At 43.8% G+C, this 16679-nt stretch overlaps 1 protein-coding gene across 1 annotated transcript in view; it reads right to left on the bottom strand.

Moving 5' to 3' along the window:
• LOC103560097 (zinc finger protein 850) overlaps positions 1 to 16679 on the bottom strand; it is a 57473-nt gene that overhangs the window by 31690 nt on the left and 9104 nt on the right. The window contains 3 exon segments of the mRNA XM_070628026.1: positions 5505 to 6870; positions 9506 to 9604; positions 9835 to 9961. Coding sequence (XP_070484127.1) covers positions 5505 to 6870; positions 9506 to 9604; positions 9835 to 9961 — 1592 coding nt within the window.

The following is a 16679-nucleotide window of genomic DNA, read 5'->3' as shown; positions in this document are numbered from 1 at the left end:
TCTCTACGAGGTCATTCTATTCTGTAAACACAGTCAAGTGATCAAATTGAGGAAATTAACATAAATGCAGTAGAACTGATTCACATTCCATCAGTTGTCCTGTTAATGTCCAAGAAACAAACTTTGGGTTCAGTATCCAATATTGTATATCTTTAGCTGCCTTTAAACTGAAACACTCTTTCAGTCTTTGTCTTTCGTGACCTCATTTTAAAAAGTGCCATTTCCATGCCGAATGCCCCTCAACTGTGCTCGTTAGATGTTTCCTCATGAGTTAGATTCAGGTTATGCATTTTTGGCAGGAATACCACAGGAGTGATGTTGTGTCCTTCTCAGAGAATCAGATCAAGAGTCTCATATTTGTTTCTACCAATAAAGGCAACATTAATTTTGATTGCTTAACTGAGGAGGTAAATGCCAGATTTCTCTTTTGTAAAGTTATTATTTTTCCAACTGTATTAATAAGTATCTTGTGGGCAGATGTTTTGACACTAAGGAAATATTCTCTCATAAAACTTTCACCCACCTAATTTTAGCATTCATAGATGATTCTTGCCTAAAACAAGTATTACTGTGCTGGTACCAACTGGTGATTTTCTGTCATTTCCTGTGGTATTTACTAAGTGATATTCTACTTTAGAGTTTTCCTTTCTTTCCTACTTGTTTATACATTTAAATATTTATCTCAATATGGATACATGGATTCTTATTTTGTTCTTTGGGTTATAACCTGTTGTCATTATTTGGATGCTCAAACTGTCCCAGGTTTGGCCAGCATCTTCAAGCTGGCTGTGGTGTCCTTTTGACAAGACCCCATCATTAAATTTTTGAGGCTTGTTCTATGGCCTAGCATTTGGTCTATGTGTATAGTATTCCATGTGCACTTGAGAAGAATGTACATTCCACTGTAACTGGTGGGAGTGCTCCATACATGTCTGTCAGGTTCACTTGGTTTACACTGTTGTTCAAGTTGTCTATTTCCTTATTTTTTTTAAGATTTTATTTTTCCTTTTTCTCCCCAAAGCCCCCCCCCGTACATAGTTGTGTATTTTTAGTTGTGGGTCCTTCCAGTTGTGGCATGTGGGTTGCCGCCTCACGGTGCCATGTCCGCACCCAGGATCCGAACCGGTGAAACCCTGGGCCGCGGAAGTGGAGTGCAGGAGCTTAACCACTCGGCCATGGGGCTGGCCCCTCCTTATTAATTTTTATAGGTTGAACTGTATCCCCCCAAAAGAGATATGTTGAAGTCCTAACCCCCACTTCAGAATGTGACCTTATTTAGAGGTAGGGTCTTTACAGAGATAATCATGTTCAAAGGAGGTCCTTAGTGTGGGCCTTAAGCCAATGACCAGTATCCTTATAAAAAAGGAGAAATTTGGATGCAAAAATAGACACATATAGGGAAGGAATGATGTGAAAAGACAAAGGGAAAAGATGGCTATCTACAAGCCAAAGAGAGAGGTCCAGAACAGATTCTTCCCTCACAGTTCTCAGAAGGAATCAACCCTGCTGGCACCCTGATCTCAAACTTGTAGCCTCTAGAACCATGAGACAATAAATTCCTGTCGTTTAAGCCATTCATTTTGTGGTACTTTGTAATGGCAGCCCTAGCAAATGAATAAAGACTTTGGTACTGGAAAATAGGGTGCTGCTGTAGCAAATACCTAAAAATGTGGACGTGGCTTTGGAATTTGTAGAATATAGAAGAGTTTTGAGGAGCTTTATAGAAAAAGACCAGATTACCTAGAAGAAAACTGTCGGTAGAAATACGAATGTTAAAAATACTTCTGGTGAGGTGTCAGATAAAAACGAGGAACATATTACTGGAAACTGGAGGAAAGGGGGTCTTTGTAATAAAGTGGCAGACATCTTGGCTGAATTGCATTCTAGTGTTTCGCAGAAAGTAGAATTTAGAAATAAGGAACTGGGAACTTAGCTGAGGGGATTTCTAAGCAAAGTGCTGAAGGCATGGCCTGACCTCTCCTTTCTGCTAATAGTAAAACGCAAGAGGAGAGAGATAAATTGAAGAATGAGTGTTAAACATAAAGGAAGCAGTTCTTGAAGATTTGGAAGACTCTCAGCCTATTCATATTGCCAAAAATGAAAAAGCATGCTGTGGAGAGAATACCTAGAGTGTGGCCGGACAATGTTTGCTAAAGAGCTGAGGTGTGTGACTTGTGAATCCAACTATCTCAGCAGAAATGCCACCAACTTGGACTGAAGGGGACAGAGAAGGGCTGAAATGAAGGAATGTTGTTGGACTTCTTGGATTCTATAGGCAGGAAATGGGCTGATAGAGCTAGCTAGCTGTGAACATGGGTTGTCCTTAAGAAAAGGGAAGAATGACCCTGATGGCAGGAACACTTCTTTGGTTCCAGAGGGTGAAGCCACCTTTTCAATTCCAGAGGCCTTGTCCACCACTCAGGGATGAGGGGGCAGGGCCACCAGCCCAGTGGGCTCAAAGGACAGAGCATTTAGCCAAAGAGTATTATTCTCAAGCCTTAAAATCTCATGGAATTTGCCCTGCTTGGTTTTGTACTTGCTTGGGACTCCACATCCTTTTTCCTGACTTTTCCCTCTGGAATGGGAATATCTATCCTATGCCTGTCTGCTCATTGTATTTTGGAAGCAGGTAATTTGCTGTCTAGCTTCACGGGTTCACAGATGAAAGGAATATTGCCCCAGGCTGAACCATACCCAAGTCTCACCCATAAGCTGACTTACATGATATCTTGGACAGAGTTCATGCTGGAATAGATTGAACTTTTGGGGGATGTGGGCTGAGGTGAATAATTTGCAGGTGGAAAGAACATAAATGGGGGGCGGGGGGGAAGAGGGCAGACCGTGATGGGTTGAATTCTGTCCTTTCAAAAAAGGTACATTGGATTCCTAACCCCCAGCACCTCAGAATGTGAAGTTAATTAGACACAGGGTCTTTACAGGGATAATGAAGTTGACATTAGATCATTAGGGTGAGAACTAGGCCAGTGTGACTGGTGCCCTTACAAAAAGAGGAAATCTGGACAGAGAGCTGGTGACAATGAGGCATGGGGTATAGGTAGAATAAGCTTCCTCCTGCTGTCTCAGAGAAGGGAAGGGGCCCTACCTCAGGAGTCGGCAGGTTTTGTGGGTAATACAGTGTCTGCCACAACAATTCAATGCTGCCAGGACAGTGCAAAAGCAGCCACACAACACAGAAATGATGCATCGGGCTATGTCCCAGTAAAACTTGATTTATGGGCACTGAAATTTGCATTTCAAATAATTTTCTCATTTCATGAAACAGTTTTGATCTTTTTTCAACCATTTAAAAATGTAAAAGTTTCTTAGCTTGCCATCCATACAAATATAGGCAGCAAGCTGTATTTGGTCTGAGGGCTGTAGTTTGCCAACATCTAGTCTATATCAGTAAGTGAAGAGCATACAGTGCATAATGTATCAGGAGTTTGCCAGGCTGAGTTCTCCGATACCTCTCAGATATCTCTACTTGAATTATTGAGAGATTTTCTAAACCAAAGCATGTTTACATAAGGGATAGTGAGCATTCGAAGTGGACGACTTTTTAATTTGGCAAGCCATATATGTATTTGATTTCCACCATCTCAACCCTGCAGCTATGAGTGAGCAATTATTTCAGCAATGTTTAATACTCTGCCTTGAGATGAGATCTCAGGGCTTCAAGTCTGTCATTGTTGTGTTTAAGAGCTAATGTGACCAGAAGGAGCCATCTCATTTCCTGTCCCAGATTTCCTCATAAATTTAAAACTCTTCTATGGTAACAATTCTTCAGTGTTCCCAGAATCTGATCATCAGGGGCCACAAGGTTCTTGGTGTACACAGACAATAATGCTATTTCATACTATGGGCTAAAAAGTTCCCATCTTGGAATATAAACAAGAATCTGAGAGCCAGCCCTGATGGCCTAGCAGTTAAAGTTTGGCACACTCTGCTTCAGCAGCCTGGGTTTGCTTCCCAGACGTGGAACCACACCACTTGTCTGTCAGTAGCCACGTTGTGGCAGCAGCTCACATAGAGAACTAGAAGAGTTTACAACTATATACAACGATGTACTGAGTCTTTGCGGGGGGGGGGGGGGGGGGGGGGTTGGTTGTCAACAGCTGTTAGCTTAGGGCAAATCTTCCCCTGCAAAAACACACAAAAATAAACAAATGAAAGACTCTGAAACATTTCCTCGTCTCAGGAAAAAACATAGACCACATAGATTTTCTCTAACAGTTTGTCACCTACACACTACTCCAGAGCAATAATTATCAATTAAAGCCCTTCAGTTACAAGAAATAGAAACTCATTCTTCTTAACTTCAACAGGAAAAAAAATTTTTATTGAAAAGGTATGAGGAAGCACACAGAAGGCCAGAAAACCAGGTTAAAAAATGGACAGTATCCAGAGTTATTCTGGAAAGTCAACACAGCAGGAACTAACTGCTGGTCTCAGTCGAATTCTGGCACAAGAATACGTGAGTTTCCAACTTCCCTTCTGCTTCATGTGAAATGAATTAGAGACTCCAAGTCCTGGAAAAGAGGCTGCCACTACCCAACAACGGGCACGATGCTCACCTGTGGCTAGTGGAGAGCACCCTGAAAGACACTGCCAAAGGACGCACACCAGAGTGGAGGTGCTTCTCCAGGAAGGCTAGGGTGCTCCTATCAATCTATGGAGAACAGACCCTGAACTGCTAGGAGACAAACATACATTGCACTTTCTCTTAAGTGGCAGTTCTGCAATAAGTGCCGACCCACTTACATAGATGACTAGATAGATAAACTCACTTGGAGTGAGAACCGTATCCTTTCATTTACTAAAAGCCACATTTTACTTACATTGCTAAGAAATGAAGAGACAATACTGATATTTAGCATTTAATATGGAGAATATTAGGGGATGTTATTCCACAAACTATCAAATATATGTATAACAAGTTATATTAAAAAATAAAATCCCAAAATTTTAAAAAATGCTATCCAGTATTACTCAGGAAAGTCATACTAAATATCCCTTAACCTTCAGGATATGTTCCTTGCTGTTTTCCTGACCATTACTTTATTTACATATTAAAATAAAAAGCAACTTTATACTCTACCATGAAAAAGTCTACGATTTGTAACTGAGATTTTCTTCACTCTAGAACAGCTTCAAATCTGGAATGTGACTCTCCACATAACACATTTTCTATGGGAAAATGCTTTCCCGATTTATTAAATTTATAAGGTGTTCTCTGTATGAATTCTCCAAATTAAATCTTCATAGTAATGCTACTACATTTGATAGTCATTGCTCCTCATTCCTTCAATTATTCTCGTCTATAAAGATTTGTGTGACTTCCTTCTGAAAGCTTTTGCCCATTCATTCCAAGTGACTGGTCTCTCTCCTCTATGACTTATTTGACATGAGTGTATTCCTAGGACTTCCTGCTTACACATCCTGTCTACGCTATCATCGCAAGTCTCCTGAGGATCAACCTCTGTGAGAATGTTTCTGGCATCTACTTCATTCTCATTTCTCACTGGTGAGTTTTTCGATGTATACGAAGCCCTGAATTCCAACAGAAGGATTTCCCACACTCAGAGCACTTCCACGGCTTCTCTCCCGTGTGAACTCTCTGGTGTTCACTGAGAGATGACTTCTGGGTGAAGGCTTTCCCGCACTCACTGCATTTGAAAGGTTTCTCTCCGGAATGAGTCTTCTGGTGTATCTGAAGCGACGCCTTCCTGGGATATGCTTTCTCGCACTCACTGCACTCATAGGGCTTCTCTGTCGAGTGGGTTCTCTGATGTATAATTAGCTGTGACTTCCCACAAAAGGCTCTCTCACAGAAGCTACATTCGTAGGGTCTCTCTCCTGTGTGCGTTCTCCTGTGTATCACGAGGTAGGACTTGCTGCTGAAGGCCTTGCCACATTCACTGCACCCATAGGGCTTCTCTCCCGCGTGAGCTCTCAGATGCGCAGTGAGCTGTTCCTTCCTACCAAAGGCTTTCCCGCATTCACTGCATTGGTAAGGATTATTTCCTGTGTGAATTCCCTGATGTACAACAAGTTGTGTCTTCATATTGAAGGCTTTCCCACAATCACTGCACTGATAGGGTTTCTCTCCTGTGTGCATTCTGATATGAACAAGGAGGTATGACTTACTCCTAAAGGCTTTCCCACATTCACTGCATTTATGGGGTTTTACTCCTGTATGAGTTCTCTGGTGTACGACGAATGGTGACTTCAAACTAAAGGCTTTCCCACATTCGCTACATTCGTAGGGTTTCACTCCTGTATGACTTCTCTGGTGTAAAATAAGCTGTGATTTCCAGCTGTAGGCTTTCCCACATTCACTGCAACCATAAGGTTTCCCTCCCGTGTGAACTTCCTGATGGACAATGAGCTGTGACCTGAAAGAGAAGACTTTCCCACATTCGCTACATGAGTAGGGCTTTTCTCCTGTATGAACTCTCTGATGAGCATTAAGGTTTGACTTGGCACTGAAGGCTCTTTCACATTTAGTACATTCATAAGGTCTCTCTCCTGTATGAATTCTGAGATGCACGATGAGCTGTGATTTACAACGAAAAGCTTTCCCACATTCACTACATACACAGTTTTTTTCTATACTATGAGCTCTTTGATGCTTAAGAAAATATGATGCTTCATATCCATGAAACTCATTAGGATTCTTTCTTAGATAGCTTCTGATTGAACCTGAGTTCTGTGTGAAACTTCTTCCATGTGTGTTATACTTATGGAGTCTTGGTCTTGAAGAAACATGGGTTTTGCTCAGATGAAGTTTCCCAAATGCATTACAAGCATGACTTCTCTCAACACGTTCAAGCTCATCCTGATTTTTCTGGTACCATTCTTTCCAACTTTCTAGGGAAAAAAACACGGCATTTTTAAAATCACAGTATGAACCTGACATGGAATTAAACAGCTTTAGAACTGCCGCATAATGAGTCTTTTTATTTTGGTAACAGGCCTCTGGCGCTAGCTCAAAAGGAATCCTGGCCAAGTGTACACACGCCACATACCTAAGCACGGGGGAGAGAAGTGACTCCAACTAGACCAAGGCCCATGATGGAGATGGGAAGCGAATTGGCAGCGATCAAAAATGATTTTTAAAAGAGAGGTTTAAAAAATTTAGCCTGCGCTGAGGAGCCAATGCCAATTATTTTATGTCTGAATTTCATCACTGCAGGAGTTTACTCAAAAAGTGAACTCACAGGATAGAGAATAACTAGGGTATACAATGAGATGCTGACAAGACTCAGTGAGCCACAGGAAAGTTACGGATAAGAGCCTTCCAAGCAAGAGGAGGAGCAGGAGCCTGCTTGTCATGGTTAGGAATGAGAAAAACGGCCAGGACAGCTCACACCCACTGAGTGAACAGAGAGAAGGCAGGAGCCAAATGAAGCAAGGCCATGGGAAAAGCTCTCTCACCCGAAGGATTTTAACTAGAGGATACCTCGATCCATCTTGTGCTTTTAAAAGATCAGTTTGGCTGTCACGCAACAACTGGAACAAGACATGGGCAGAGACCGTGAGAAAGCCACCAGAGCAGTCCAGGGTGACAGGACAGTGGTCTGGACTAGACGTCCGGAGCTGAGACAACGCAGAACATGCTTGGAGAGAGAACTGAGAAAGTTTCCTAAGGGATTGGATGTGGAGCTGATGGGAGATTTAACAACTCTGAGATTTCAGACTTGACAAACAGGTGGTGCTGCTCTTTGAGATGGAAAACACTGGGAGAGAAACACATTTGGAGAAAAAATGAAGGACTTTGCTTTGGACCTTATTACATTTGAGATTGCAGTTAAATACCTAATGGAGACAGCAAATAGGCAGTGAGACATAAGTTGAGAGCTCGGTCAAAAGTATGAGTCAACCACATAGAAAAGGTATTCAGTGAGGTGATCGATGAGATCTTCTAGGGAACACGTGAAAATTCAAAGGGATGCCAAAAAAGTCCTGGAGCAGACGACATTTAAGGTTGGACAGGAGATGCAGAGAGAAGGGGAAAGCCAACCTGAGGCCCAAACAGTAACATGATGGTGAGAGTGACAGACAGACAGAGGTTAAAGGAATGAGCAGCAGTGCTCGAGGCTGGGGCAGCACTCGTCAGGCACAGCCGTAACCATCCGATCACAGGATTACCACAGCGGGACCTTCTGGAGCTTTCCTACCTCCTCGGGACTTCTTGTTAAACACTGTCTTCCCAATAGCTAAGAAGATAAGAGTTCTCAAATATGGCTCAGAATGTGAGCTATCTGAGTACGAGAGAATACTGACATAGTCTGGGTGACAGTCGAAGAGACAGGAGCTATGAAGATATTTTCAAAGAATAAAATACTAACAGACATAGAAGCAGTAGCAAGAGAGGAAGGAGACAGGGTACACAAGGTGATGCCCCAGAGGCCAGGACAGAGAACTGGACGTGCAACAACAGCAGTAATAAAAATGGGAAAACTGAGGAAGAAGAGTGATTTTGGAACGAGTTCCTTCCCATTTCTGAAACGGAGAATGAAGAGTGGGAAAGCATGGGGGCTGTCCTGCAAGGAGGTAAAACCCAGGACCAGAAGGCAGAAGAAAAAGGGGATGAGGATGTCAAATTTGACGTTACAACATGGGGAGAAAAAAAGCTGAAATTTCAGAATGGAAAAGCCTTTCAGTACTTACAACATGGGAGAGAACAGCTGAATTTGGGATACAAAGCCCTTAGGACAAATTGAAAGGGAAGAGTAAGAGGAACCAGGAAATGTTAGGTGATAAAATCATTTAATGATACAGATGAGACCAGGCCAGGGTTCAGGATTCTTTTAAGAAAAGTGCCCGAGACTGGACCAGCCCCATGGCCTAGTGGTTATGTTCAGTGTGCTCCACTTTGGCAGCCCAGGTTCCGTTCCAGGGCACGAACCCACACCACTCATTGGCACCCATGTTGAGGTGGCAACTCACATACAAAATAGAGGAAAAGTGGCACAGATGTTAGCTCAGGGTGAATCTTCCTCAGCAAAAAAAAAAGAGTGCCCAAGAAAGTAACAGTGATCAGCATAAGAAGAGAGAAGGAAGCAATGAAATCTCATAAGATACTCAAGACGAGAGCAGGAAGTAAAGACTGTGGGTAAATTCTGAGGGATCTGCCTGAGGAAGGCAAAAGAGAAAGTAAATGTAAGGGATGCAGAGGCCATGAATCACACCGAGTGAGAGGAAGGAGAAACTCTCTGAAGACCCAGAGCCTGATGCAGTGCACGCCCATGGGAGGGCAGACAGAGGAAGAAGTTGCTACAAGGAAGGAAACTAACCCAGAAAGCAACACCTGAGCAGAGTGCAGAAAAGGGCACATCTGCCTCTCAGAGCCCAGGCCTGGGAAGAGTGACAGCCATTTCCTTATCTGAGCAGCACGAGGGCTCATCCCAAGTTGCCCCAAGGATTCAAGGACGGCTAGGAAAATACTGCCGCAGAGCCAGCCCGCTTACTCCCACACCTCCCTTTCCCAGTTGCTGCTCACCCACTGGACAGCTCTGACGGGAAGCTCTGGCATTCACTATCCACGGCTCTTCTCCTTGCTCCAACTTGAAGATTAAATCAGGCTTTGTACCATGATACCCTGTTGATGGAAAATCACAAAGGCTCAGCCAAGCTGCTCGTGAGCAGCATGAGGAGCTGCTCCTCTGCACTTGGGGAAAGATGACAATCAGGAGGTGAGGGCCAAACAGGGACTAATGTTCAAGTCCACAATCATCAAGTCCTTCAGAGGACCCAGGGCAAATCAACAAAATGAAAGTGGACGGCAATTTAAAATTCACCATCTGAGCTACAGAGAGACACTGTCCTTACCCACGGACAGCAGGTTGCGGTAGTTTTCCAGTATCACATCCCTGTACAGGTGCTTCTCTGCAGGATCCAGCAACTGCCATTCTTCCCAGGTGAACTCCATAGATATATCCTTGAACGACAGTAATCCCTGTAATAATACACACCCCATTCAGTCGATGCAAGTACATTAGGCGACGTGGAAAAGATGCAGAGTCACTGAGAGAGGAGAAGCCTTCCTCCACAGACTGTCTCCTGTGCCAGCATCTACTTTGATGAGAGAACTAAAAATAAATACATACATAAATAAATGTTTTAAAAGATTAAAATAAAATAATTGTGCTTCTCTGTGACGGATATTATTTTGGGTCCTGAAGATTTCAAGATGAATAAAACTCACTTCTGCCCTTGAGAACCTTTCAGTCTTGTAGTGGGAAACAAACATTAATATATGCAAATGAAATAAGGTGTTTTGACTCTGATAAAAACATATCCAGGGTATATTCTGCAGAGAGATGGAGAGAACAGTTCTAAATAAAGGTGCCAGACTCATGGGAAGGTCTGACCCTCCAGAAGCGTCTATCATCTCGCCGGCTGCTCAGCCCATCTTCAGTCTCAGTGGGACAGAGAGACTTACACCATGAAAAAAATATGCCAAACAGGTGAATTCCTAGCCTTCTTTCAAGAAAATAAGGGGCCTATGACTGAGGCCCAGCACAGACTGTGACTCTGGAGCTAGTGTCATGGAGCCACAGCTGATGGGGAGCCACCATGGTGGGCGTGGGATGGTGGCAGTATGCACCCAGAGGAGCCACAGGGGCCCTCACCAGGCAGCTGGTGACAGTTTCGGATATGTGGCCTGTAAGAGTGCTTCTTGACGTCTCTGTGAACCACCCAGTGTACTGAATAAATTCCTTTCGTGAGACCAAAAAAGTAGTAACAAGCCACAGATCACAGGGGATCAGTGAACAAGCATTGTTAGGCACCAACCACGTGTCAGGATTGCTCGAAGTGCCGAGAGCCCAGCTATGGACACGGTCTCTGGAATCAGTGGGTTTCTGTTCCTGCAGGGGGAGGTGCCAGCAAACACAGAGCTACCTCACACGCAGGTGGTGATGGGGCTCCAACAACACTCCGCAGGGAAAAGGGACAGAGTCCAGGGCGGCAAGCACAGGCACTGGTTCGGATGGGGGGATCAGGGAGCCCTCTGGTGAGGGGACATTTGGGCAGAAACCCTAGCGATGTGAGAACGAGCTCCGAGATTTCTGTAGTAAGAGCCTTCTGGGTGCTGTGAAAACAACCAGGCATAGGCCTGCAGGGCTCAGAGGACACGGCAAGGACTTGGGGTTTTACTCCAAGTGAGGCCAAGTCACCAGAAGGCCCTGAACAAGAGTGGCACACTCTGACTCCCATCTGAGATGATTCTGCATGCTGTGGAGAAGAGGGCTCCTGGTTCCAGGGGAAAAGGAAGGCAGCTGGGGCTGGAGCGAGAGCAACAGGGTAGTAAGCAGTGGCTGCGTTTTGGGCATCGCGTAAAGACAGAGCCAGAAGGCGTCCTGACAGAGATGATGCGGCAGGTAGAGAGAGCGAAGGATGTTGAGAACGACAGCACAGATGCTGGCCAGGCAAGCTGAGGACGCTGCCCTTGAACAAGGTGGGGAAGCCCGAGGGATGAGAAACAGAGGGAACGAGGGGCCGAAGACAGTGAAGCAGGAGCTAGAGTGCCCAGAAGTGAGTCATTGCAGGAGAAGTGTCCCGACTAAGGAGAGCACCTGTGGGAAGAAAGGGAAGGAGGAGACAATGTCTCTGCAGCCTGGCAGTCCACTGAGCCCACAGTCAGGAGGAACTGACCTGTGTTTAGGGATCTCAGTAAACAAGGAATCTGCTATCTGTTTCCCTCTGGGAAATCCTGAAGACGGGGACCGCTGGAGCGCTCTGCAAAGGCAGGTGAGAAGTGATGCCCAGAAGATTCCCGGACTTGATGCCCCTTGACAGGCTCCTACCCAACAGCACTACCTGCAGGGAGGGGGACCCTGGAGAGAAGAGACAATGAGTCCAATTCTGGGGAGCCTGCAGAGGTAAGTGAGAGAGAGAGTTGCTCACATCATGGAAATAGAGAGTCGAGCTTTGTCACAGGCTCCAAGCAACCTCAAGGGGCCAGGTTCTGAGCACCAGACAACAGGAGCTTCTGTCCTCTAACCACAGTGGTCTTCCCATCAGCACCCAGGAGGAACCCCCCAGGAGGGCAACAAGAAAAGGAAGTGGGAATAAAGAGACAAGCCTCCCCCCTCACCCCTGCAGCTGAGTAGGGAAAGAAGTGGGACTGGAATTAGAGTGTGGATTGGACTTTCCACTGCCTGAAAGTAACGACAGCCCAATCAGATAGTGACCTGAACATCACGGGCTCTCGCTGAGAGGACCACCAGGGCCAGGGGAGGGAGAATGACAGGACGCGTCTGAGGCTGTGACGGAGAAAAATGAAGCTGTGACTCGTCTGTATCCTAATCAAGTCCGGGCCTTTCATCAAGCTGGCTACCTCACAATGGAGGGAGGCGAAACACAAAGCACGGTGAACCAACACGACTATAAAAGTGCGGCACATGCCACAAGAGTGAATGCAGACCAAGGCGCCTGATTCTGGGGACAGCATGGAAGAGGACAGGTACAGAGCGGGGTGGGGGGGGGGGGTAAACCGGGAGGCTTATTTTATTTTAAGCCTTTTACTGATTTTTTAAGTTTGATAAGAATAAAAATAAAATACAAAGAAACAATTTAAAAAAATTTTATTGGCCAAGTATGATCAACCACCAAGGGAATTAAAAAAAGAAAACTGACCAAGACAGAGTCTATAACTCTAAGATAGAGAATAGTTTTGAAATTTATAAGAAATTGTGATACACAGGCAGTTCTGCTGTCATGCAACATGTATGCTGCAAAAAATCACCACTACGCAGTTGCATGGGGAAAACCACTGGGCTTACACAAGAATGGGGTTGGGACGTAACCCGTCAGCCACACACAGAGCAAGGCAGGAACCTAAGGAAAACAGCACCAGTTTACACATTTGATGGTTAAGAAATACATAAATACTACCATAAGTTTGCACTTTACCTTGAAAAAGACCTGATGCTGGGGTGTCAGAAGGGCTGCACCTTATTATGAAGTGCTGGAAAGAGGGTGTCTGAAATCAGACAAAAAGCTCACACTGTTCCCTAAGATATCAATCACATCAAAACAAATGCACGTTTTTAAAGCAAACATGACAGCAGAACTGACTGTATTTGAGAATTTGTTCCAATAAACTTGAAAACTTAGAAGTAATGAAAAACTTTCTAGGAAAATAAAAGTAATGAAAATTGGCCTAGAAAGAATTAGGGAAGCCAGATTGACTAGTCAATGATCATAAAATATACCAAAGTAGTATTCAAAGATACACCCTCTCCGGAAACACAATGGTCCCACACTATATTTAAGAGTAAGTCCTATCAACATCCAAGGAACAGAAAATCCCTTCGTATCTAATCAGATGTAGATCCAGGAAGCGATGGGATGCTCATACAGTGCACCAACAAACCTGCATCACCCCACAGACAAAACCAGGCAAGGGCAGCACCCACTGTAGCCTAACCTCCTTTATTATTAACTCTGATAAAAATACTAGTAAACAAATCCGTACCTACGTACATAGCAAACTATGACAAGAAAGTTTACCCAGGGGCCAGCCCAGTGGCGCAGGGGTTAAGTTCACATGTTCCACTTTGGCAGCCCAGGGTTCGCTGGTTCGGATCCCGGGTGCGGACCCATGCACTACTTGTCAAGCCACACTGTGGCAGGCGTCCCAAATATAGAGTAGAAGAGAATGGGCACGGATGTTAGCTCAGGGCCAATCTTCCTCAGCAAAAAGAGGATTGGCAGCAGATGTTAGGTCAGGGCCAATCAGGAAGGAAGGAAGAAAAAGAAACTTTATCCAAAAAATTAAAGGACAGTCCAAAATTTAAAAAAACAAAACTCTATCAATATAATAAGTCACATGAGTACATTAACAGACAACAGCAAAACAATCATCTCAATAGATGAAACAAAGTAATATGATAAAATTCCATATTCTTAAAAAACAGAATTCAGGGGTTGGCCTGTGGCCTAGTGGTTAAGTTCAGTGCACTCCACTTCAGCAGCCTGGGTTCGTGGGTTCGGATCCTGGGCACAGACCTACACCACCCATCAGCCATGCTGTGGTGACATCCCACATACAAAATAGAGGAAGACTGGCAGAGATGTCCATGATAACAGATGGATACACAGATAAAGTATGAGAAATTCACACAGGAGAGTATCATACAACTTGGATAAAGCTCACAAATGATGTTCACTGAAAGAAGCCAGACACATTAGTGTACAACTCCAATTACATGAAGTTAAGAAACAGGCAAAATCTATGGTATTGGATGTAACAGAAATAAAATAAATAAATAAAGCAGTGACCTTGGGGAACAGGGCTGTAGTGATTTGGGGCACGAGGGAAATTGCTGGGGTGCCAGAACTCTTTATTCTGATTTGAATAGCATTTTTCTCAGCGTACATAAATATTCCAATTAAGATTTATACATTTTACTGTATTTAAGTTAGAACTCAATTAAAAAGAAAAAAAGTCAAAATAAGCCACAAACGGATAACTATTAAAAAAAGTCACAGATACACCTACAAATATATTTTTTTCCCGGAAAAAACAGAAGTAATATGTTATGTAGTATGAAACACATTTATGTAAAAACCTAGACAAATAAACCAAAATACACACACTTTTTAAGGATATAAAAATTGTAGATAAATGTCGGAGAAAGACCTAGAAGAATATACACCAAACTGATTACCTTTGAAGTGAGAAAGGAGATTGGGATGGGATATAAGAGGCTAAATTGTGTTCTAAGAGAACACAGAAAAGTAACAAATATGTCATCAAAAATTAATGAAATAGGAAATATTCAGTAGAGCTGTTCACCATTTCAAGGTCTGTCATAGTGACAAGACAGACAAGCTAAATTTCCATGAATAACGGAATAGCTACATAGGAATATGATGGATTAATCCCGAAGACATTTTTGCAAACTGCAGAACAATTATACACAGTATGATGCCATTCAGATAAAAACAAAACTTTTTAAATGTTGACTTAAGCACACCTGAAATTCCACCCCATCACCTCTAAAATCCATAAATAATTTTAATCAACTATTTTAAAAAATTTAAAGATATTTGTGTCTGAAAAGAACATAAAATCTCAGCAGATCAAAGGCTGAGGCGTATCTGAGAGCAGGAACGGTAGGGAGCCCGGTGATTAGCAGCTGTGGGGCGCTCACCACCAGGACACAGGGCCATTAGTTTGCAGAGATGAATCCCCATCAGTGGAGAAACAGCTCAACAAAATGTGGCCCACTCACATTGCAGGACATAAAATGGAGCTATTAAAAGGAATGCTCCCGACCTATATGTACAGTATTACCATGAAGAAATCTAAAATAAATTTAAAGGCCAGCTCCAGCGGCCTGCTGGTTAAGTTCGGCACCCTCCACTTTGGTGGCCCAGGTTTGGTTCCAGGGCGCAGACCTACACCACTCGTCAGTGGCCATGCTGCTGCAGTGGCTCACATACGAAAAGAGGAAGACTGGCAACAGATGTTAGCTCAGAACAAATCTTCCTCAGCAAAAAAACAAATAAAAAAATATAAAAATACAAAAAATAAAAAATAAATTTAAGGGGAAACAGCACACTGCACAATTTATCAGAGAGAAAAAACATAAAAATCTTATGTTTCCTGTAGAAAAGGTCTGGATGGGACTCCCTCAGGCTGCTGACCACCTCTGGACAGAAGAGGAAGGAAAAACAGCCAAAGAGGCTCTGGCTATGCTACTTACAATCACCTTTTCTAAAAGGTGGATGCAATTAAAAATTATCCTATATTAAAGAAGAAAAGCTATAAAGCTATTTTCACACCAAAATACAAACAGACACTGCTTACATGTGCACATGATCACACATGTAAAATGCAGAGAAAAATGCTAGGAAAGTTGCCTAACAAAAAGTGGACTGCAGTTTTTTCTGGGAAGTAGAACGGGAGGGGTGAGGTAACCTTTCATACTGTGAATGTACTCCTGCAGTATTTGTCTCAATAAAAATAGGAGAGAAGGAAAGGAAACGAGGGAGAGAAAGCCTGGGGGAGGAAAGGTGAAGCGTGCAGGCAAGAGCTGGCTTTGAAAGCAGGGACTGGAACGATGAAGGGGAAGGGAGGAAAAGGAGGGCCTGTGTGTGTGTGTACAGACGTGCACACAGAGAAATTAAGAGGGAGGATGACAGAGCTAATGTGGCGAAAGAGTAACAATTGGGGAATCTAAGTGAAGGGTGTTTTTTTTAACGCAATACAGCTTTTTATGCTATTCTTGAAACATCTCTATTGTTTTAAAATTATTTCAAAATAAAATATAAAACAAACCCAGAGGGCTTTCCAGCACAATCCTCCACCTCCCTTAAGGAGCCGACGCAAGCTGGCCCTGGCTGCCACACGCCCCTCCCCGCTCCAGACACACACCTTCTTTCTACTAGACAAGGCCCCTGCTGGTTCCCGCCCTGAGGTCACTGACTAGCTGCTTCCAAAGCCTGGAATGCTTCCTCTCCCCTGGCCCCATCTTCCTATGACTGTCAAGCTGTCATTCAGACCTGCTTACATGTTGCCTCAAGAGAGGGTTGCCAATCTAAAGCAGCCACCCAGCTACTCTCTTTCACATGCAAAACATTCACACCTTTGTAGTCTGTTTATGATTTTCCTCTGATATGTCTGACTGTCTCCCATACCCTCCATGGGGTCATGGACCCTG

This window comes from Equus przewalskii, chromosome 7 (genome assembly GCF_037783145.1).
Source record: "Equus przewalskii isolate Varuska chromosome 7, EquPr2, whole genome shotgun sequence".
NCBI classification, from domain to species: domain Eukaryota; kingdom Metazoa; phylum Chordata; class Mammalia; order Perissodactyla; family Equidae; genus Equus; species Equus przewalskii.
Note: the sequence above shows the minus strand (reverse complement) of the source record. Positions and strands in the feature narration are given on the sequence as shown.